Below are 24,417 nucleotides of genomic sequence, written 5' to 3' on the forward strand. Positions count from 1 at the left end.
ACTGCACAAGATGATAAAGAGTTTTTCAACTGGATGATAATTTATTGAATGTTTAATTGTTTCATATCACTGTGAACAAAGCAGGAGCATGCATTGCAAGTGACTTACTGTTAAGAAAACACACTTTTTAAGGTAAAGAAATGTAACCTTTTCCCTTTGTTAAAAAAAAGCAATCAAATGACACCATATGCAATCACAACATTTAATGTTTAACATTTTATCTTCTGAGTCTCATACTATAGTAAGCATCTACCACATTGTTTTGCTGTTTGGAAGATAATACAGGGCTTGGTAATGAAGAAATTAACAAGAATCAGTTACTTCTTTTTCTCAGCCTCCTCTTAAAAGCAACACTGACTTAACAGTCCCCCTGATAACCCAAGTGGCTACTTCTATTGCTATCAGCAATTCAGCAGACTTATCTGAAAATTTTTGAGGATTGCCATCCAGTCTGAGTGCCACAACAGAAAAGCCCCAAACACGGCTAGTCTGTGCCTCATTGATCAAATAAAATGCACTCCTGTATCTGGCACACCTCAGGGATCTGTATCGCTTCTTATTACTTTATTTACAATATATTTAATCTCTGGGAAGTCAGTAGGTCAGAGGCTGCAAAACAGCAACACACCGTAATAGTTCATGAACTACAAATTATTTACAGAAGTCATATATTAAACATTACTTCCTGCCAACCTGTACATCGTAAGTGCAGGTTCTACTTTTTCAACATAAAGTTTAACGTGGCTTTTGAGGAACCATTCTCTTGTTTTCGTCAAACCAATGCTACCGATGTAACGGTTCATTATTTTTCATGTTTCCTGCTTCTCAAAAAAATTTTTTTTACTTTGCAGACTCAGTCATCATCTTAAAAAAAAAAAAGAAACGTGCTTTCCCACACAATCAAAAATGATACTCTACATGAGAAAATCTTTTTATAATTAAAGGCTTTAACTCTTGTTCAAGAATCATGAAACTAATAGTAACAATTATGACAAGCATACCTGTTTAAAAAGATTAAAATCAAACTTTTTTACTGGGGCATCCTGATTTGAAAACTTAAAGGATTTTAAAAAATATTTTGGCAAATTATTTTTACCTGTTCTCAGCTGAATCATGTTAGTCTTGCTTTCATCTAACCTGACCTTTCATCTAACCTATGAAATGCATCTGCTCCTCTAACTAAGAAAAGAGGTGAGAAGGCGACACTCTGGTATTGGAATTTTTTTTCCTAGTAAATTTCACCAGCATTTAAATGAGACTCGGACCATTCTGCTGACAAAACATCAAAAGATCTTATTGTCAATAGTGTTAAAAGACTAGGAAAATACTGTTACCATGTTATAAGTACAATGTTGTTTTAAATCCTATGTCCTTGGAGAGTTTTAACAGGCAGTGGTCTTTAGAAAAAACTTACCTTCTAGCTTCATTCCAACACTTAGACATTTTTGAAATCGACAGTAAGGACAGCGCTTTCTCTGTGTCTTGTCAATTTGGCAGTTCTGGTTTTCTATACACGTGTACCTTTTATTATTTTGGACTGTTCGCTTAAAAAAGCCCTATAAGAGAAAATAGTGAGACATATTATTAAGCTAACACCCGTCTCTTCCATTGTTTCATTTTAAGGAAATCACCAGTAAATCTTTTCATTGCACCGTTTGAGCCCTTATGTGGTTCTGTGGTTTGTTTTACATTTGAACAAGATCAACCCTCCCAAACCAGGCTATGGTAGAGACTTTCCTGGCATCCAAGTTGTATTTCAAGAATCGCATCAAATCTTGGGGACCTTTAGCTCCACACCATCTTATCTCAACATTCAGGGAAAAATACATACATATGAACCAGTAATTTTTTGAAGAAAATCTGTTTTCCTATTAACCCTCATATTCCAGATAAGGCACTTATAGAGAGAGTGGCATTGTTTTTAAGTAGCCTGATACAATTTCAGTGGCAAACTACTGTATAATAGCAATGGAAAAATGGAATAGCAAAACACCTCAGATTTTTTACAAATGTCAGCACTAGATAGTTAAAAGCAAAAGGATTTAGAGAATAAAATGGGAAAATGTTCATAATTCCATGGGAATACATTCAAGTTGGGGAACTGTGTAAAGAAAAAGGTGAAACTCATGAGGGAAAAAAGCATATATAGCAGAGAGCTGAATTTTAGCAGAGTGTATGCCTTCCTTATATTTCACTCACAAGAATTAATCAAAAATAAAATTTGTAGCTTTGTAACATAATAACAGCTTGGATGGTATATTCTGTTTGTCCTACTAGCCACAAAGTGAAACCATCTTACTTTGTTATAAGGAAAGAAGGGATTTTCTTGGCAGTGGTTTAAGTAATTGTACTGAGTTTTCTACTTTTAAAAATGTTGAAAAATAGGGGGTATCAAATTTACTGGGAATATATAAAAAAGGTCTGAGATAAATCCTTAACGTACAGTTGACATCGTTAGTAATAATACAGTACATCTTACATATTAAAATTTCTTGCATTTAAATAGGTCATATAATATATTTATGAAAACTACTCTTATTATAAACTTAAGATCTGGTTTCTAATTCTTTATGATATAGATTTCAAAAAAATCTTAAAGGTTATTTTTGGAATAAATCAGGATGAAATCATGCAGTTGGGAATTTAGACTTTTATATGTCTGTGGGTAAAAAATGTTTGAATGTGTAGCACAGAACACCCTGAAGTTAAAATGTATTGGGGAAATACTTTGTCATGTTCGCTCTCAAGAACAACGATGCTTTAAATATATATAAGTCAAGCAAAATCAATACTTTGGACCGTTAGAAATAGAAGTCTTTCTACAGCTCTATCACCTTCCTACCATAAACTATTTTAAAGCCATGAGACTGGCAAAGTTTTCTAAACAGCATAAATCTCTTTGCCTTTTGAATTAAATTGGACACATATTGCTAAGAATCATCTCACTAAGACTCACTCATTCCCTCTCTCATTTTTAATTGGGTCCAAAAAAGACAGCCTATAGTTAGCTTTAAGAAGTAATCCAATGGTTTATTTTGGGTTTGAGCATTATATTTCTCAGATAGCAACGTAGAAGGCAAACCTTGCAGCTTTCACAGGTGAGGAGCCCATAATGGTACCCAGACACTTTATCTCCACAAACGGGACAGAGTTCCTCAAGATCTTCATCATAGGAGTAATTCACCATTTTAAACTGAGACACTGAAACAAGAGAAATGCATGCACACATCCAATTAATTTACTAGGTAGGTTTTAATCTTGCAATAAAAACTATTTTGGTGACTGGTGGGCAAACATCACCAGGTAAAATAGAAAATAAAAATGTTTTACCCAGATGTACTGCAGAGAGCTATTTTCATACAGTGGAAGTAAAACATCTTTTGGCATGCGCTTTGCATTATTTTAATTTAAAAATAATTCTAATATCTTGCGTTAAAAATTCTTAAGCTGACCACTGTTGAACACGAGTCCCCCTAACTCTGCAAAGCAACAGATCAGAATAGAAACACGAATTGCATAAAGTAACAACTTCGAATTTCTTTTAAACCTCCTTGAGGTTAAGTTCCAAAATGTCACTTTTGCCTAAGGGAGAGAAAGGAGCACACGGCATTATCCTCCCACTGGAATGAGTTTGCTTAAAGTCCACCGAACTATAAGGGTGTTTAGGGAAAGCAACACCAATATGCAAACAGTTGGCGGGGGAACGGATGCCCCAGAAACCTTCTCAGCAGCCCCATTTTAACCACAGCCTGCTGCTCCCAGCGTTCAGATCTGTTAGATTAATCCAAACATTCAGTTACGTAGTGATAGGGCTTTCCCCTCCACACTTTTCAAAAATCTCCTGTAAAAATAAAAAGGCAAAAGGCAGGACGCCCGGACCAAAAAAAAAAGAAGAAGAAAGAAGAAGAAGAAAAAGAAGGAAGGGAAAAGATACACACGAGGGTTTGGTTTCGTCGCAAAGTACTGAAGTCATTTAATGAACTTCACATGTTTCCGATCATCACCGCAAAATATAAACACCTCGAGTTCGCCCTGTTAAACAGAAATCAGGCCGCGGCTCTGAGCGGCTCCCTGCAGGGATCGGGTAACCGGCCTTCCTTCCGACGCAGCACCGCGAAGGCGTCTTCACAGCTCCAAGATGGATAAACTGCATAGCGGAGGCAGTGGCCAGGAGACCCCAGATAATACCTGATCCGGTCCCTCCCGGAGACTCGGTCCTCGCCGATCGAGCCTCGCAGCGCGCGCCGCAGGGGACGGATGGCGAGGGCAGGTCCGCGCAGCCCGGCCGCCGCCCGCAGCCTCCCGGCACCTCCGGTGAAACCCCGGGCGCATTCGCCTCTCGCCCCTTGCTCAACTTTCGGCTACACACAGGCGCACAAACGCCCCAGTCAAGTTTGTTTTAAGTTAATCAGTGGCATTTGCAGGGGGCGGGGCGGGGCGGGAGGGGGTGGATGGGGAACCGAGGGCCGGGCAGAAGCTTCCTCTGATTTGTTTACCAAATAGGAAAGGGAGAAATAGCCCCCCAGCCCACCCCCAAAGTACTCGGCCGCTCCATCACCATAGTGGCCTCCTTGCCAATGATTACTGATTTTTTTTTTCTCTTTAAAATAAAGTTCTATTTTCTTTACGGATCCTAGGGGCCTCCGGAAAGGGCCGTCGGGGTGAGGGTCCCTGCAGCGCTTCTCGGCTGAGCCGCGACCGGCAGAGTGGGGCCGGCTCTCTCCCAGGGACTCAGAGCCCTGGGCTGGGGCATAAACCTAGGTGAGTTAGCCGGAGTTTGGGCGGGTGGGGGCGGGGGGGCTGTCCCGGGAAGAGATGTTCCAGTCGAGGCAGACGTGTGGGCTCCGAGAAACAGAAATAAAGAGAAGCAGAACGCAGTCCTCCCGGCGGTGCCCTGAGAGGGCCGCGCTCGCGTTTGGGGAACCTGGGGGTTTGGCCGAGGCTGAGAGTTCCAGAAGTTTGTTAATAGCCCCATCCCTCCTAAAGCTCGTGACTATTGTCTTGAGGCACGTTTTAGGGACGGAAAAAGGTGTGCTTTACCAAGTGTGTTCTCTTCTCCCTCCCCCTTTCCCCAACAAAGTAAACTTTAACTTTGCCTCTGAGAGGCTCGGAGAGGCAACCGTTTCCAGGGGACCCGATGCGCGCCTCGGGGATCCGACACCCAAAAGACCGGGGCTGGGGGTGGGACCCTCTTGTAAAATTCAAAGGCAGAGGCCGTGTGGGGAGACCGACGGTGCGGTGCGAGACCGGGGCACCTTTCAGAGGCGCCCAGGTGCTGTTAACCCAAGATAGCGTTTGGAGCACGGAGTGCATCCGAGCAAATAAGTCCCGGTCTTGAGAAAGTAGAGGGAGCGGTGGGGCCTTGGACAGCGAAGGCCTCAGAAGCACGCGGACAAGTTCCCCGAACTGTCCCGGGACCCGGTAGCGGGTCCTCTTTCTGCCCCCCGGCCCCCCGCCCCGCGGGTCGGACGGCGGTGCGTCCCCGGCCGAGACCAAAGCGAGCCCGGTCCTGGGGTGCCTGTCCGCCGGGGCTCCCCTCCGGCGTCAGGCCGCGTGGCCTGGATGGAGGAAGCCTCGCCCGGGCGCTGCCCACCCGCTTTCGACCCCGGGGCTGAGCCAGCGGCCGGAGGCTTCCCGGAGCCCTAGGCACCAGGGAAAGCCAGCTTTCTGCTCTGGGGCAGTAGGTCGGGTCGAGAACGCCCCTCTCGAATTCTACAAAGAAAATATTGCAATGGCATCTCCCTCCCACCTGCCCCCAAACCCAGATTCTTGCCTCCCCGGCTTCCTGTTCCAGCTTCTCCCTCCGCTGCTTTTCCCGAGTCACCCAGAAACGCGCGCGGTAAGGAGAAGCAGAAACTTCCCCTTGACCCAAAAATCTCGCCGGCCCCAAAGACGCCCAAAGGATAGTCCTTCGCGGCAGCTGGCGGCGGAGGATCTCGGAGGCAGCTCCCCGGCGCCGCTTCCCCCGACCCCCCTTCGCGGAATCCCAGGTGCCAGAGGGAAAGCCTCTTTGGGCCAACCGGGTCCCCTCGGCAGCCAACCTACAAGTTGGACTCTAGGGCCTTGGGCCCAGGGGACGTCCACGGCCCTCCCTGGAGGCTGAGCGAGACCCCAGGATCCGCGACTGGTATCCGACCCCACCAGCAGGACGCACGCCTTCCCGCCGCCCCGTCTTCTCAAAGCAGCGGGGCGACCTCAGGCCCCGGGCCCAGCGCCGCCTCTCCCGCACAGCCGCGTGCACCAGCCCTGAACTCTGCTCTCAACGCCTCCCCGGCCCTTTCAAGTTCGTTCAAGGGGATGGCAGGAAGCGTTCCGGGATCACAGGCCCGCCGGCCCGCACATCCTGCGCGCTGGCAGGGGCGAGGATGGAAGGGCACCGGTGACTTTTCCTAGCATTGTTCCCTCCCCGGCCCCGAGCAACTGCGATAAACTTCTGAAGGGCTCAATACGGCCAGATCTAGAGTCGCTTATTTTGGAATGCGGCGAAAATACAGCCTACGGGATTTGCTTGCTTTTTTTTTTTTTTTTTTTTTTTTTTTTTTTTTTTTTTTTGCTGTTGTTATTAGCAATCAAAAGCTGGGAAATGAAAAAGGACTTCCAGTTTCCCAGGTCTCAGACAGAAGAGCTTGAGGCTAAACCGCCGCCCCCGCCCAACACTCACTCCGCAGCGCCCGACCAGAGGACGGGCTGGGAATAACTGGTTCTCTCCAGTTCTGCCTACAGTTTTATGAAGTTGTTCAAATACGAGCCGGCTCCCTGGGTGCGCCTGGGCTGTGGGGCGCCCGTGCGTCCTAACACCGCTAAGCCCGCTCTCCCCGAGGCTCCATCTCTCCCTGCAGTTGACTTTCCCAGGCAGTGTTCTTCCACCGCTGAAGAGCACTGGTTCAAGTTCCCGCCGATTCCAACGACTGGGAACCTGCTCGGGTTTCCCGCGAGACATTCCGTTCCTTAGAATGATCTTTAGAATAATAAGATCTTTGGCCTGAAGCTGACCCGCTCTTGTAGCCAGAGCTCGAAGCCTCTCTTTTCTTAATTAGAAGTGGCCAATTAGGCATTGCTTGGAAAATCCCCGCCCCGCATTGTTCAAGAGCCATAAACTTTTATGCCTGCCCCTGGGGAAGGGGCCCGACGCCCGCGCGCAGCCCCGCAGCCCCGCAGCCCCGCGGCGACCAGCGCTCGGCGGCCACACAAGCGCCCGCGCGGGGCAGGCGGCTGCAGCCCGCGGGCCGAGCCCGGGGCGCTGGAGCCGCGGGAGCCAAGCGCCGCGAGCGCCTCCTTACCTTGCATGTTTTCCGGCATCTGCCCCTGTTCCCCATGCGACCGAGCCAGTCCCAGAGCTTCCGTCTCCACTTTGGGCAGCATGACAAGGCGGCCGCGGGCGGGGTAGAGGGTCCGTGCCGGTCCGGAAGCCCAGCACCTGGACGCCGGCAGCACAGCTTCAATTCCACCGGGAAGAAGGAGGGGGCGACCGGGTGGCTGCTTCCTCGCCCGCCGTCAGGAGCGCGCCTCTGCCGCTTCCGGGGCTGCCGTCAGGACCCCCGAGCCCCGTCCAGGCTCGCGGCTCCCGAGCCGCCCCGGAACCGCGAGGAGGAGGCACCGGGCTGCAGGCTTAGACCGCGTCCGGGCGCCCCGGTCCGGCTCGGCAAGGGCGCAGCTGCCCGGGGCGCGAACGCGCGTACGGCCGAACTCCGGGCGCGCAGCGGAGGCGGCGGCCGACCTGCTGCCGCCGCGGCGGTGCCGCTGCTCCCGGACGGCTCGGCTCTGGCAACCCGCACCCCGCCCTCCACCGCCCAGCGCTCCGGATCCGCAGGGTCTCTCGCGCGCGCTTTCTCTGGCCTCACTCTCCTCTCCCTCCTCGCCTTTCCTCTCCTCTCCGCCCCTTCCCCGTCTCTGCTTCCCTCCCGCTCGCTGTCAGGCTTGGAGTTAGGAAGTTCCAGCGTCCCTCTGTCGCTTCGTCTACTCCTCTCCAGCCCGGGGAGGCGAGGCTGGGAAGGACAAGGGGAGGAAGAGGAGGAGAAGGGAGGCGAGTAGGGCTGGGTAGGGGCAAGAGGGGATGAGGGGTGATGACAGTGAATGGGGACGCGGGCTCCGGACTCGGGTCGGACACCAGGCGCCAGCCAATGAGGACGAGGCGCAGGCTCCAGTCCCCTCGCCTGCCCCAACCTCTTCACCCCGCCTCGCCCCCTCCTACCCCACCCAGGCCCGGGGCGGGGGATGCGCACGCGGCGGGTCTTAACAGCGGGTGAGAGGCGACCTCTGTCTGAGCGCGGCGGCCAAGGAGAAGCTCGGGCGGAGATGTCCGCGCGCAGAGGGGAAGCCAGAGGGACGCGAGTGGGAGTTGGGGGTGAGGGGGCGCCCCCCGTGTGCGCCGGGTGAGGGGCTGCAGGAGGAGTTAAACACATTTAAACAACCCAGAAATGAAAAGAAGAGCTGGCCTGCTCTCGAGGGTCTCCCGGCCTCGTTCCCCTCGGCACTCAGTCCGCGGGCCCCCGGGAGTGGCGGAGCGTCACGGTTCACCTGCTTACCGAGGGGGCAGCCGTGTCGCCGGGAATCTGAACGGCTATCCCCGTTTCCCCATTCTTACCCAGTTCCTCCTCTCGCTTATAAACACCACCCCGCCTCCCCGAGCCCAAGATTATCTTGGCGGCAGACTTCCTAAATTTTGGTGAACTGGGTTTCCATATAGAATGCAAAGCGCAGCCTGGGCTTTCTTTTTCATTTTGCTGCCTCTTGGGTGGGACGATCCACATCCCAGAGGCCCCGCACTTTAAAAAAGTTTTAAAGAACCATCTGTTAGGCAAGCTATTCCTCCACCCGCCCAGCCCCATCTTCAAAGTTTTCAGATCTCATCCCAACAAGATGAAAACATTTTTTTTTCCAGCCTCCTGACTGCATGTGAAATGCCTCATATTCAGTGTCTGCTGTGAGACCGGGTAAAGATCAGAGTCCATCCACAAGGGGGTGAATTTGAATCTCAAAGGCTCTGAATTTATTCTACTTGAATGGTATAGAGATCACACAGTCAAACTGGCCAGTCCAGTATTTGATGACTTGAAAAATCCTCCCATCACTGCCACGCATAATCTACACTTTTATATGAAATGGGTCGTTCATCGCCTCCCCGCGCCTGGCGATTCAGATAGTTGCCTCTCGAAACTGATTTGTCATTTTTGCTGTTTAACATGCAGTATGCAGAATTTAAGTTATTTAAATCTCAGTTTTAGTAGCATCTGCAGGTTTCATGAAAATGTTTAAACTTGGTGGGAGGGCTGCCCATTAGTTTGTAGAGGGGAGCGGGCTGAAGTTGCCAAAACTAGTGACCCTTAAGATGCTCAGATTTTGGTGACAGTCCGTCCATTTGCAGGATTTCCTATAGTTATTTGAAGTATCACTGTGAATTAAATTCAGAAAGGGGATAAAGTCTCAGGGCTCAAATCAGTGCTCGCTGCACTTTCCTTATAGATGCAGGTGAACTTCGAGCATCAGTTTATTACAAAGCCTTAATTTAAGAGCACCCTCATCCCACAACAGCCAAACAGCGTATGGGGGTACTTTTGCAACGCCTTCCCAACACCAGGCTGGAGCTCTGTGGGAGGGAAGGCCCTCTGGTTGCTGGGACGGGAGGACGAGGTTAGGAGAGCTGAAAGAAGTAGACAGAGGGTCTGACAGCACCAGGGACTTGCAGTGTGGCCTGAATCTTTGCCGGGGACTTGGGGCTGAGCCTGACCTGGCTGGAGGCAAACTTTGTGATCGTGTTCAGGGCCCAGCCTCAGCCCCAGAAGGGGCCTGTTTAGGCCACACCTGACACCTCTTCTGTCTAGGCCAGCCTGCCCTCCCATCACACCCCCAGAGACCTGGAGTGACAGTGACAAAGGGCCAGCTGGTATCCATTTGTCTCCTCACAAAAGCACGCGGCGATGGCGGGAGAATAGGGGCTGGGGTCAAGGTTTTAAGAGAATCCACAGTTGAAGCTCTAGTCCAGGCTGACGGCTCTGCTTAGTCAGCTGCGAGCCCAACGGGCACCGAAAGCGCAGGAGGTCTCAAGCCGAGAGAAAACTTCCCTTTCTGAGAACCAAAGGAACCCCGAGGCCCCAGTGCTCCGGGCCTCCAGCTCCAGAAACGGAGGAGCTCCCGAGGGCCCCAGACCTTTCCAGGTTCCCTCGGGAGACGTCGAAACCCCGTCTTCGGTGGACAGGGCGGGAAATCTCCCGCGGGAGAGACCCAAGAGTACAGTCACCTTTACCCCGGGCGCTCTGCTTGGGGTTTAGGGGAGCAGACGCAGAGGCAAGGGGGGCAGGGGGGGCTTCCGACCTCGCGCTCCTTCCCGCCCTCCAAGTGCACCCTTCCCCCATCCTCCCCCCTAGCACTTACTCTGGTCCTTTGCCCCTTCAATTCCGCTGGGCTGGGGGTCCCCACTGGAGCCCAAGACCCGTTTGCCCCGTGACCTGGGATGGGCCTGGGCTTCTCCCAGAGCACCCTGGCGTAAGGAGCGCTGGGGGAGGAGGTGCCCGAGCCCGCCCGCGGTGCCGGCTCGGTTACCTGGGGATGGTTCCAGGTGGCAGAGGCCTCCGCGCGAGGCGGGAGGGCGAAGCGGACGCCAGGAGGGGAGGCACCTGAGATGAGGATGGGGGACTGGGCCTGTGCGGTCTAAACGTCTCGGCTCGCGGTGGTCTGCGTTCTCGGAGAGATACACCCACTGCCTTGGAATGATAAAGCCTCGGCAGGCGGGCCGACGCCTCCCACCCTCCTCCGGGGAAGTCTCACCGACTGCCTCTTAGTGGGAGCGCACTTAGGAATCCACCCCGGCTGCGGGGCATTTAACCAACCGGTGGGGACGCGAGGCCGGGCGAGACCGCTCCGGCTTTAGCCGCCCCGCGCGTTCTGAACTCGCTCCCCCGCTCCCCTGCCAACTCCTGGCAAACTTCGCTCCCCTTTCCCCCCGCTTCCCCCGCGCCTCCACCTCCTTTCCTACGGGGCTGGTCTCCAGGCTCGTCCTTCCCGGTTCTGACTGTGTCTTCGAGCGTTGATTGACGGTTGCAATTACAAAGGATGATGCCTCGGGGAGGCTCCCGCAGCCTTGATGAGCCCGAGAAGCGCAGTCCCGGCATATTTTATCCAGACTCAGCGCCACGGGGCCGTGCGCCCCGTCCACCCGCGGGCAGGAGCGGAGGGGGGTCTCGCGCTCCCCGCCCGCGAGGATGCGACTGCCTTGCTCTCCCGCCGCCGCCTTCCCGTGGCTCCGCGCCGCGTTCCCGAGCGCGCGTCGGGCACAGCCTGCCCCTGACCTGACCTGAGAAGTGTCGGGCGGCCCCGCGCGCTTCCCGCGTGCAGTCTGCAAAGGCGTAAGAGGTCATGATTTTCAGGACTGGTTCAAGTTTCCTGGGCTCGGCAGACACGTGTCCCCGGAAGAACAGCGTGGAAGACCTACGTCTCCCGCCCGCCTGGGTGGGAGAAGCCTGCCACGACCCAGCACGACCCGCCCAACCCCGCACGAAACTTGCAAATCTACATCCTTGGAAACAATGTCTAACACCTCCTCCATTCCTACTTTTTGGTGCTTTCGAGAAACCAGAATACTTTTCTCGTAGCACGTGCCTACTCTTTAGCCGCAGAAGAAACCTAGATTTTTTTTTTTTCTTTTCCCCTCCGAAAGTCTCCACAACCAGGCCGGGATAGCCCGAGGGGAAAGAGAGACAAGTTTATCAGTCTACTGAAGCTCGGGTTCTGCCTAAGTTCTCGCCCCTCCCACTCGAAAAGCCCATCAGAAGCCACTTTTGCTTTCCTCTGAAAATTAAGTTCAGCTAGAACTCCAGAGTTCCGCTGCTGAGCTGGAGCCGGGAAGGGGGGTGGTGCTGGGCTACCCACACCCCCGCTTCTAGGCGCTCCACCCCCGCGTTCGAAGCACTTTTTTATTTTTTTAAAGAGAGGTTAAATTTTAGTGCAGACATATAAATTAACAAAGAGCATCGAATTGGCCGAAGCTTTCAGAGAATAAACTGGAATAGGTGAGAAGTCTTGTCATGTTAAAAAAAAAAAAAAATCCCTTTCTGCTGCCCGAGTAAACAGCCTGTAGTCCAGGAGGAAAAACTGCGGCCAGTCTAGCTAGATCTTCTACCCCTAGAAAGACTGCCTGGTAGGGGGTGGCCAGCCAATGGTGACTGACTCACAGTCACTATGGGAGTATCTTAGTATATCAGGGCCCCCTCTTTACCAGCGAGGAAAACGCAAGGTGCCGCATTTATCTGGGTAATCAAGACTCCTCCACCCTCTCCAAACAAACTCGCATCCTTTCCCTGAAGGACAGGTGAGGTTTTTGGAGACTTTGGCCTGTATTATGGGAATCTACAGCTCTCGGTAATAAGGCTTCCCAGTAGAAGTTTTTAGACTTCATTTTCTTTGGGGCGGGTTGCCCCTGCCCAGGGGTCTAGGCGCGTCCCACCTTGGTCGAGCCGGTGCCCTTCGAGGTGAATGGGGAGATCCGGTCTGGAGAAAGGAGCCGGCTGGGAAATAACCTTGGGTAGGTGGTCCAATCTAATCTAGCTCTTCCTCTCTGTAATTGAAATGGAGATGTGAGTCAGCTCCAGCTCAACACTGGAGAGTCCACTCTCGGAACCATCCCTGTCCATTCTCGGGACAAACCAGAACACTGAGCGACGTCCTCGAGGACGACGCTGGCGCCTGCAGGCCCCCAAGCGCTGGGTGAAACCTGCTGAACTCTCACACGGCGACTCCACCCCCCATGGTCCCTCCCGCGCCTCAACCTGGACCGGGAACTCAGATCTGAGCACTAGGTGATGCTAGGCTGACATCCCATTGAATCTGGCCAGACTGGAAGCTTCATGAGGGAAAGAACGACGTGCCGCTTAGCTTCCGAATGGGGCCCCGGCTGTGGCCGCGCGGGGTTGGACATCGGGAGCCTCCGGCCTTAGGGAAGCCCCCGCGCAGGGTGTTCTGGTTCTTAAGATCCAAGAGTGCCGGACCCGCAGAACTGCGGCCGTCGAGCAATTCAGGTCCCTCTTGGACAATAGAGAAAGAGTGGGTTTGGAAAGGCGGCACTCGGGGTGGTCTCGTCCCCCTGGGACTTGCCGCGCGGGCGTAGGGAGAGTGTTAGGGGCCCCGAGATGCCGCGGATCGCGCTTTTCGGAGGGTGTCGGCTCCTTTTCCGACTTGCAGACAACTTTCGTGGTTAAGAGAGGGTGGCCAGCGTGCGCCGAGCCTTGGGGAAGAATTCTTTCGCTTTCCCCCAGGGTTTCTCGTCTGGACACTGTGGGGCCTCGCTTCGGGGACCTGGTGGCGGGTTCCGAGCAGTTTTCTTTCCAATCCTATAGACACCGCTGGAGGCGGCGGAGCTTTGGGGCCCTGAGGCTACGGACGTCCAGAGCCAAGGCTCAGCAGCATTAACTGTGGAAAACGTTAGCGCCGGGCGTGGGACCAGCATCTCCCTGCAGGAGACACACCCGGCTTTGTCAAAAGTGCTTAAAAAGGGCGGGGGAGGAGGTGCTTAAACTATCTCTTTCCCTATGCCCTCCCCCCAGGAGACCTTTGCTCGTTTCTTAGGAGTAAAAAGTCCTCTCTAAACTCACTCATTTGGGGTGATTTCCCTGCCGTCCTCATATCACTGACTCTATAACAAGTGGATGCTGTGAATTTCCTCTCAATTTCCTTTTCATCCACTCAGGAGCCTCGCGAGTTGCTACCAGAAGCCACAGAATTGCAAGCTCAACGTCAAACTCCAGAGATCCTTTCAGGAAATTCCAGAGTCAGAGACCAGAAGTGCCTCCCTGCCCCCACCACCCCCCGCCCCCCATCTCTGCTCAGCTCTCAGGGCTCCAGATAGTTCCACCCCACCCATACGCCACGCCCCAGCCCACCCTTCCAAATTCTTCGGGGTTTCCACTGCGGATTGAAGAGGGAGATAAAGAGCATTTGACAAATGTCTTACTTAAGTCCAAAATGCCTTTCGGAAGAAAGTCTGAGTAGACAAACATTGTTTGTAATCATAATTGCTTTATATCAACAAGAGCAAAAAGATACTACCTTGAGGAAAAAGCATGGATTTCAGAGTCACATCCATGATTTCCATTTACAGCCCCACTCTCTGACAAACTGAGTGACCTTGGGTAAATCACTTGACCTTTCTGAGTCCATTTTTTTCTTCAGTAAAGTAAGGCTAACAAAGAAAACTTTTTTTTAAACAAAATAAACTTTATACACACGTGATCGTGTCAGAAGAGCAGCCCACCGCACTGTTATTCATATCAGTTCTTTTATCTTTTTCTCTTTCTCCCTATTTTCCCCCAAACCATCCTCTGTAAGGAAAACAACTAGGAAGGGAATCGCTTGCCATTCTAAGGACCATTAAAAATGGATCCTTCCAGTGGGAGGTTCTTGCCAACGCCACCATCTTGCAGTGTTCGACACAGTCCTCAGGACTCAATCACATTACCCGCAGACATTCAGCTTATTTGAGGTTTAAAAGTAAAATGTATCTTTTCTTACTTGTCAGCCACACAAAAACACACAGGCAGCCTTTATTGATCGGTCTGGTCAATTTCAGTCCACCTGTTTCCCCAGGCTCAATCTCTCATACACCCGTCACATTTCAGCTCTTCCCCAGGCCCTTCCCAGACACAATGGCCCCCCCAAACTCCTGAAGTTCCTTGAAGCCGAGTGGGTTTCTCAGAGAAGTTGTTCCAGCAGGGTGAAGAATGAAGACATACCCTCAAATAAGTAGCTTTATCCTGAGGTAGGTTCTGGACTTGGGGAGTAAGACATCTGACTCTTGCCCTGCATAAGGCATCCCTGGAGGTGTTTGGGGAGGTTGGAAAACTGGTGGGAGACTGTCCCAGAGCCCCTCCCTCTCTAGCTCAGCTCAAGTTCAAGGCTGAATCCAAGATAACCCTAGACATTGTGTCTGCGTGGAGGGGTCAAGTAAAGAAAAAAAGCATTCCCAAGCCTCTGTTCTAGCTTCATCCATACACCTCTCTTGGTTTATTAAAAGAGGCATTAAAGAAATTCTTTAAGTCCCATCACAATTGAGGATCCAGGCCAGCAAAGAGAATCTGAGATGCATTGTTTCGGAAGTAGGCAGGACCCCGGAAGGAGACAAGGCTCCGAGGCTCAGCTTCCTGGAGGGAACTGGGTGCATAAGCCCAGCAGCAAGAATCAGACCGTGGGCTTGGGTAACTGGTGTTCTAAACAGCACTGCAAATAAAGCTGGCTAGAGGTTATGGTGATGTAACAGGCTTTCTCACTTTCCACTGTGTGACGTTGACTTCCAGAGATCTTAAGGGCACAGAGCTTCCTGGAGGTTATCACTGGAATCAAATCAGACTCCGAAAGTGCTAAGGGGACCAGATAGCAACGTTTATATCACAGTCTCAAGACAGCATTTGCACTGTGTATTACGTGCCGCTAACCACACAGACAGAACCTCCTGTGGTCAGGATGCAACATTATATGGACTGTATAATATTCTTCAAAAATGCACTTAATTCGAAGAATGACATAAATTTAATACAAATCAAACATAACGTTGAGCACATTGCAAGAGGGTCAATAAATACTCGTGACATGACATGTTTCCTACCACACAGGTTTGGCTCTTTTGCTGACATAGACAGGGACTTTATTGTCTCTCTCAAAGTAGTACTGCGTATCATTCAGTAAAATCACCCCATTTGTGAGAAAGAAAAAAGCCTAAGCCAGAAACCGAGAATCTGGACAGCATCCCAGAGCTAGTTAACTTTAGGGGAATGATCTGGTTGTAACCCAAGTCTCCTGCTCTTACACCGCACAGATTATCTTGCAGGTAGGCAGAAGGAACAATGGCATCTTATTTTCACTTTTCTATATGAGCACGGACGTCTATATGCAATTTTCATGGAACCACCGGTGTGCATAAAAGAAAAATGTCATGCCATGTCTCTAGGACCCATAGAGACAGCTTTTTAGATAAACAGAGGCACGTTTCCCAGAAAAACACAAATGAGCTGATGTAGAATTCAAACCCTGACTGAGCTGTACGTACACTGGGCTTAGTTTTGGGAACCTCTCCCCACTCCATCCCAACATGCAACTTGCCATCAAAGCCACCGGGACCTCAGACCCTCTGAGCTGCACCCGTGGGTTCTCCTCACTGGGCCTGCCCGGGGCGGTCAGACCCCCATCCAAGAGGCAACTGGCTTTCAGGGACCCACTGGAGGACCTGATGGCTCCACTGTCCCCCTGGGTGATGGTATAGCCAAGAACCCCGGGAATGGCCCCCAGCACCCCCGGGAGGCTACGTTGTGGAACAGACGGACCCTCAGTGCCAGCAGCCGCCTCCGGGTAACCAAGATGTTCAAAATAGGGACACCTCACAACCAACCGTGGGGCTGCAATAGCCGGGGACGGGGGAGAGAGTGTGCCTGGGCCGGGAGGGGGCGGTGGCTGCGAATGAGATCCGGAAAGAGGGGTTTTTTAACCGGAAAATTCCCTGTTATTTTGTCACCCTAGGATCTGGCGCCCGGAAGTGCCCGCACAGGTTTCGGGTGTCGGGGGCGGGCTCGCGGAGGCCCTGCGCTTCTCCTTCGGGGCCTTCTTGAGGCTCAGCCTCTAGCGGTCCCTCCGGGGCTAGACGGACGCCCAGCCGGCTGCCGGCGTTCCGGACCCGGCGGACCCCAAACTTAAAGGTGGTCCAGCTTCACGCCCGGGACGGACCCGGCGCGTCGGATGAAAAATGCGCTTCTTCCGCTGTAGCCGAGGCAACGCGAAAGTGGCTTCTCCACCGTCTCCCCCGCACTCCTTCACCCCGGGTCTGCGCCGCGCCGTGGGGGTCCTCGTGTGTGGTCTCGGGAATGCCCTCGCCCTGAATTCGCATCCGCGGCGGGTGAGTCTCCGAGCGCGCCCTCGCCGCACGCCCCCGCCTCCACGGCCCGAGCGCGCCTCTCCCCGCGCGCCCCCGCATCCCCGGCCCGAGCGCGCCCTCGCCGCGCGCCGCCGACGCCAGCAGCGCGGTGACCCAGCGCGGCCGCTGCCTGTAGGGACCCTTCGCCCATGCGCCCAGGCGGCTGCGCCCCGGGCAAAGATTTGAAATCGCTCTGTGTTCTCTTCCAGCTCCTTCTGTGCCCGTATTTTCTTTTTATCAACAGAGCAATTGCTTCTCTGTTGCACTCTGCCTGCCTTCCCGGTGTTTTCTTTTTCGTAAGTACAGAACATTTTTTTTTTGGTAACCATTTCCTCAACTGATATACTTTAGGGTGTAGTTGGCCCATAAAAAAAGCAATCACTGCGTTCGGTGGAGTCAGCTGGTTATCAAGGGAGAGAGAGGAAAAGCCGAAGCCTTGATTTTCCTTCTTGTTCCAGCGGCGCTGGAAGTCAGCGCCGATGACAGGCCTCTGCGAATTACAGGGAAATTACGGTTCGAAAGTCTAAGAAAGGGCTACAAGAAAGGGCTTAGGTCCTTCAAAAACTAGTGGGAAGGAAGAAGGGCAGGATTTCCAACAGACTAATAATTACAGACCCCTGGGAATTACTTCCCTTTAGTCCTTTACTTTCAGGATTAATTAAAGGTATTCTTGCTGTAACGTTAACGTTTGTGACTCGCCATTATTTTTTAAAAATGAAAATAAACTTTGTTTACTTATTCTGTTTATGAAAAGAAGACATGCTCATTATTTTGCAAAACACTCACCCTTAACTTCTAATCCTTAACTAATGACGGTATTTTTTTGCTTGTTTTTATTTTTGGCTCAAAAAACAGAAGTTTTCTATGATATCTGCAATGAATGAGACATACTGTGATGTGGCTTGAAACTCCACAGACACGCGAAAGCACTTGTTGAAGTTTGATCAATGGTGACTCCATATGGCTAACTTGTTTCAAGGTGTTCAAATCTTAGTTTATTATTTCTCATTTAAAATTATCAGAAAATATTAGGGATGAAGGTGAGATATTGTACATTTTGTTTTCTGGCCGTTTTAGGCTAATAGGATGACGTGCAAAAACAGAGGATATAATGAATACTTGAAGTATTCGTTTGCCTTTTTTGAACTTCAAGAAAGATATATGTGTGATATATATGTGGACTTATGTGCTTTTAATAAACACAATTGGAAAAGCAGTGACTTCTAATAGTAAATCCATCAATGAGAGTAAATTACATGTATTAGTGTAGTAGCAGGATAATAAATAGATGATAAAAAGAGCAACTCCTACTTACCAATAGGTGTAAGTCCGTGCTTTAGAGATTCTTGTAAATCCCCAGTATCCGAATTAGAAGACATTGTTAATGAAATTATAGGCAGTCCTTTGGCTTAAAGCAGAAATCATTGAGCATAAGAAAAAGTGCAGCTTGTCAAATTTTGTAGCCTTGGGGAGGACACATCAGACTACAGTAACCCTTAGTGAAAGTTAAGAAAAAGCAAAAAACAAAAAAAATCCAAGAATCCAGAAAGTTACAAGCAAGTATTTCCCTGGACTCTGTACTTTTTCCAGCATTAGTGACCTGCTGTAAACAATGTATCCAGTTTCATGATGGTTTCTAATCAGAGGAATGGAAACTTTCGATAGGCTTGGACTAATCACATGACTCTATGCAGGTTGATAAGAGGACCCTGTTATAAAGTGACAGCAAAAGAGATAAGAGCTTTCGGCAGATAATGGCAAACAAATGATTAACTCAGAAATGGAGAGGGGCAGTGCAGCTCAGAGAGTGGAAAGTTGTAAAACTGAGGGGTCAGAAGATCATACTTAGTGGATAAAACTCCAAACCAGCTTAAATCCACTAACTAAACTTAGGCTTGTGACATACCCCCTTGATGTCATCACCTCTTTGCATAGAGGAGGACAGACGTAGCTCTTCTGACCTCTGTAAATATATTTTAGATGATAACGTTGGCAGACATTCATTCTTTAAGTGATGACTAGGGATATGATTGACACTTTGAAGCACTAGTAGCATTACCGAGCTTGTGCTCATTTATTTATTCATGTTTTGTCAACCAGCTTTTTTATCATGCCTGTTCATTAGCTGAGGAGTTAACCTTAGCTTGTTTGTACATTGGTCAGTTGATTAAAAGGGCAGCCTATCTCTTTACCCCAATAAAGTAAAACTTATACTTTGAGGTTAATGCTGGCAAAATGATGAATGTGTAATATGTTTTCCATAATTTAAAAATTATCATTCTTTCCTTGAATCCATGGAAAAAATCTGGATTACTCCTGACCATGAAAGAACTATTACTCAAATGACCAAGGGTAGTTTTAGGCTCTTGTGAAATATCCCTGTTGTTCTTTAAAGTAATAAAGTCTGGATTCTTAGAGCAATGTATGTCTTTTCCTATGTTGTGGAACAACAGTTAGTTATTTTCTTGTATGTTTTGATTTTGCTAATGGAGCAAACTTTTTTTTTTTAATTTTTTATTGGCCTGAGATCCTATTTGGAAAACCCAGAATGTTTATTTATAGCATTTTTTCCCATCAAAATTTTAATTTTTTTGGATTAGGTTTGACTGTGTATAATAGAAAAAGCAGAATGCCAGTGGTTTAAATAAGACATTTATTTATCTCTTGTAAAAGAAATTCACAGGTAGTGATGGTACAGTGGCCCTACAAGGTTGTCCAGGACCTGGTTCTTTCCGTTTTACTCTCCTCTGTCTCTTGTCCTCATGTTCCAAAATGACTGCTAGAGGGCAGCCATCACTACCAGGAAGCAGTACAGAGGAAGGGAGAAAACACATATTCCTTTTCTAGGACATTTCCTGAAAGTGCCATGTAAACACTTTGCTTACAGCTCACTAGGCAGAAATTTGACACATACCCACACTTAGCTGCAAGGGAGGCTGGGGAGTGAAGTATATAGCTGGGCAAGTGAATGTATATTTCGAACTAACAAGGATTGGGTAATTATAATCATCCATGTTGGTTCTTTGTTGTTAGTTCTTTAAACAGTCAAGCAATAATGTGGCATAATACCAGAAATGTACATAGGTAGATATTAGAGGACCTATGACCCTGAAAAGCAGCTATTCTCTTAAAAATTATAAGGCTCTAAAAGCTTTTTGCTTATGTGAATTATATCTGTTAGTATTTATTTTATTCGACATTAAAATTGAGAAAGTAAAAAAATTATTATTTTAAAAATTTTTATTGGAGTATAGTTGATTTACAATGTTGTGTTAGTTTCAGGTGTACAGCAAAATGAATCAGTTTTATATATATATATCCATTCTAAAGTATTATTTATAAATATATTAATTTGTAGTTATTAAAGTATATTAATATAAATAACACATTGAAAATTGAAAATAGCTGTTTTCCAAAACAAAATAATCCATAAAAAGTGACATTTTCAGAAGTCTTTTTAATGTCTAGCTTGATAGAAAGCTGGATTCTCACATCTCCTTCTGCATTCAGTCTTTAGTGATATGTTGTTTTGGCTGAAGTATATAAAAAACATGGGACTTCCCTGGTGGCGCAGTGGTTAAGAATCCACCTGCCAATGCAGGGGACACGGGTTTGAGCCCTGGTCCGGGAAGATCCCACATGCCGTGAAGAAACTAAGCCCGTGCACCACAACTACTGAGCCTGCATTCTAGAGCCCGTGAGCCACAACTACTGAGCCCGTGTGTCACAACTACCGAGCCTGTGCTCTAGAGCCCGTGCTCTGCAACAAGAGAAGCCACCGCAATGAGAAGCCAAACATAAATAAAATTATAAAATAATAATAATAAAAACATGGTCTTCAGAATATGAAGGCAGAAGAAAAGAACAGTATTACAAGCTTTTTCAGATAATTATGGATCTTTTTCTTTGATTCTACACCCAAATTCCACAAGTGATATCTTCTTCGTAGTTGAAATGTGGAATCTTTAACCAAATCTGTGAACATTTTGTCCTCTATTGCACTAAAATTCATTGACCTTTTTTACACTTCAAATGCACCTTCTCCTGTGCATGATTTTATTACATCTTACACTGGTGATTTGGAAAAATATATGTTCATCAAATTTGGCAAATGTTCCAAATGTGGACAAATATCAAAACTTATACTCACTAATATCACCACTGATCTCATCAGAAGTCTTTAAATACTAGGAAGCTGTTCAACTCTCAGTGGAATATACAGAGTTTCTAAAATCCAAATGTTCACTTGAAAGTCTGAGCTTTTTGTTTGTTTGTTTTTTGTTTTTTTGTGGTACGCGGGCCTCTCACTGTTGTGGCCTCTCCCGTTGCGGAGCACAGGCTCCGGACGCGCAGGCTCAGCGGCCATGGCTCACGGGCCCAGCCGCTCCGCGGCACGTGGGATCTTCCCGGACCGGGGCATGAATGCGTGTCCCCTGCATCAGCAGGCGGACTCTCAACCACTGCACCACCAGGGAAGCCCGAAAGTCTGAGTTTTATCAGTGAAAAAAGTACTATCACTTTTTTCCTTGAAGTAATAGGTTTACTTCGTATTCAAGAAATGTCTCCAAAATACCTATGTCTAAATAACCATAGTCTGTCAGCCATTCTCAAAATGTAAAAATAACATTTCATTAAAAAAGCTGCCACGTTCTTCAAGAGTAACATGGTTTTTTAAAATTGAAGTAGAGTTGATGTACAATGTCGTGTTAATTTCTGCTGTACAGCAAAGTGACTCGGTTACATGTGTACATATATATGTATATATGTTCTTTCTTATATTCTTTTCCATTATGATTTATCCCAGGGCATTGAATATAGTTCCCTGTGCTCTACAGTAGGACCTTGTTGTCCATCCTTTCTCTAAGAGTAGTGTGTTAATAATTTTTTACCAGCCAACTCATATATGGAATATACGATTGTTCTGGTCAGAGAATACAATGTTTGGAATTTTTTATAAAACAAAATGGTCTGTTGGGACTTCCTTGGTGGTCCAGTGGTTGGGACTTCGCGCTTTCACTGCCGAGCACGAGGGTTCAATCCCTGGTCGGGGAATTAGGATCCTGCAAGCTGCGTCCTAATTGCATTTTCATGAAATTGGGGGTATGGAAGAGATCTGAATGGAATTAAAATAGATAATATCTTCTTCTGTTAAATATTATGAGCCATATTCCCCCCCAAAAGTTTGAAAAGAAAGCACATTGGGATTTCTTCTGTGAACAGAAACTTTTCCTGGTCTCCTCAACCTCCGCATCCTAACCAGGGCTGCCTGTTCCGAACAGGTTGTGGAAAGATTTTTGGAACTTGGAAGAGCTGGATGCTCACCGTAGGGACCTGAGATTCAGGTTGTTTTTATGACTTTTCTTGTCTTTGAGATAAATGTCAAGATTATTTCAAAATATAATTCTCTACACCTCAGGGTTGCTCCTTTAGGGGAGTAAAGTTAGGAAACTCAACACCATGTGATCCAGCAATCCCACTCCTGGGCATGTATCCGGAAGAAACTATAATTCAAAAAGATGCACGCACCCCAGAGTTCATAGCAGCACTCTTCACAATAGCCAGGACATGGAAGCAACCTAAATGCTCATCGACAGATGAATGAATAAAGAAGATGCGGTGGGGCTTCCCTGGTGGCGCAGTGGTTGAGAATCTGCCTGCTAATGCAGGGGACACGGGTTCGAGCCCTGGTCTGGGAGGATCCCACATGCCGTGGAGCGGCTAGGTCCGTGAGCCACAACTACTGAGCCTGCGCGTCTGGAGCCTGTGCTCCGCAATAAGAGAGGCCGCGATAGTAAGAGGCCCGCGCACCGCGATGAAGAGTGGCTTCCGCTTGCCACAACTAGAGAAAGCCCTCGCACAGAAACGAAGACCCAACACAGCCATAAATAAATAAATTAATTAATTAATAAACTCCTACCCCCAACATCTTGCAAAAAAAAAAAAAAGATGTGGTACATATATATAATGAAATAGTCCTTAGCCATAAAAAAGAATGAAATAACGCCATTTGCAGCAACATGGATGGACCTAGAGTTGATCATACTAAGTGAAGTAAGTCAGACAAAGACAAATACTATATGATATCATTTATATGTGGAATCTAAAACATGATGCAAACAAACTTATCTATGACAGAAACAGACTCACAGACATAGAGAACAGACTTGAACACATTATAACCTAATTAGATCAGTTGTTTAAATCAAAATGTTAATAAGGCTAAAGTCCAAGTTTTAAAGTTTTATAAATGGAAAAATTCTTTGCAGGATCAGATGGACACCTAGTACTGCTAGCTAACACTCACAGACTTGGGCCTTAGTTAGGAAGGGATCAGTACACTACACTGCTGTGCAGTTGATAAAAACAAAGTGACCTTTTCTGAAAATTTTGCTTGGATAGGGATACTGGGTAAGTTGGAATATAAATTTATGACACTAGCTAATTTTCATGTTAAAATTGAAATTTAATTTTATTCTTTTAGGTTTCTGGAAGAGAATCTTTCTCAATCAGTGACTAAAGCTCATGTATCAATTATTTTCAAACCTTTATGTGCTTTTAAACAATATTAACATTGATGCTTCTTATTTTAACTTAATTTTTATTTTATATTATAGTCGATTTACAATGTTGTGTTAGTTTCAGGTGTACAGCAAAGTGATTCAGTTATACATATACCTACATCTATTCTTTTTCAGGTTCTTTCCCCATATAAGTTATTACAAGAATATTGAGTAGAGTTCCCTGTGCTATACGGTAGGTTCTTGTTGATTATTTATTTTATGTATAGTAGTGTGGGTGCTTTTTTTAAACCAAGTCAATGGGGTGCGTATGTATGTGTACGGATCATTTATAACTGAATATGTGGACGTTGGTTGTAACATAATTTCACACGTCATATACTGTAATAGATTAAGCAGTCATTGTCTGAAAAGTCACATTATAGAATTCATTATCCCCCCTTTTTTTCTTTGTTGTTTACTCTGATTACTGTTATGTTTTCACTTCTCCTCTTGCTTCATGTTATTTTGGTTGAAATGTTGGAATACTGCATCAGAAAGATATGGTTGGAATACTGCATCGGAAAGATAAAAGTGCTATATGGGAAGACCAGTTAGAAGAGAAATGAGAATAAAGGAAGACCTCTCACCTCCTCTCTCTCTGCCGCGTTTTAGCTGTGTTGCTGGCTCCCAGCCCTGCTGGACGTACACTCTCCTCTGTGTCTGGTTTGGGTGGCGTGGGGCCTGGGTGACTCCTGGAAATCAGGGTGAGAATTGGCAGTGGCCATGCCTGTGGTCCAGAGGTGGCATTTGATAAACATGCCGTTGTTTTCTCTGAGCTTTAAGCTCTTGTGTACACTCTACTTTGCATGAATACATTAGGTATTATTTACTTAGATTACTTTTTTTTCTTTTAAATATATCATGGATTTCAAAATATGATTCTTATTGAAACCAATGATTTCTTCTCTAATTTTCAGATAGAAACCCAGAAGGAGCATATATTTTTGCAGGCATATTTTACACCTGTAA

General features: G+C 48.0%; 1 protein-coding gene across 1 annotated transcript in view; it reads right to left on the reverse strand.

Annotated features, from left to right (window-relative positions):
* Positions 1-18,267, reverse strand: part of NR5A2 (nuclear receptor subfamily 5 group A member 2) — a 124,953-nt gene extending 106,686 nt beyond the window's left edge. The window contains 5 exon segments of the mRNA XM_030844340.3: positions 1,415-1,556; positions 3,083-3,201; positions 7,281-7,388; positions 7,391-7,417; positions 18,204-18,267. Coding sequence (XP_030700200.2) covers positions 1,415-1,556; positions 3,083-3,201; positions 7,281-7,388; positions 7,391-7,417; positions 18,204-18,267 — 460 coding nt within the window.
* Positions 18,268-24,417: the final 6,150 nt, after the last annotated feature.

Source organism: Globicephala melas, chromosome 1 (assembly GCF_963455315.2).
Source record: "Globicephala melas chromosome 1, mGloMel1.2, whole genome shotgun sequence".
Classification (NCBI taxonomy): Eukaryota; Metazoa; Chordata; class Mammalia; order Artiodactyla; family Delphinidae; genus Globicephala; species Globicephala melas.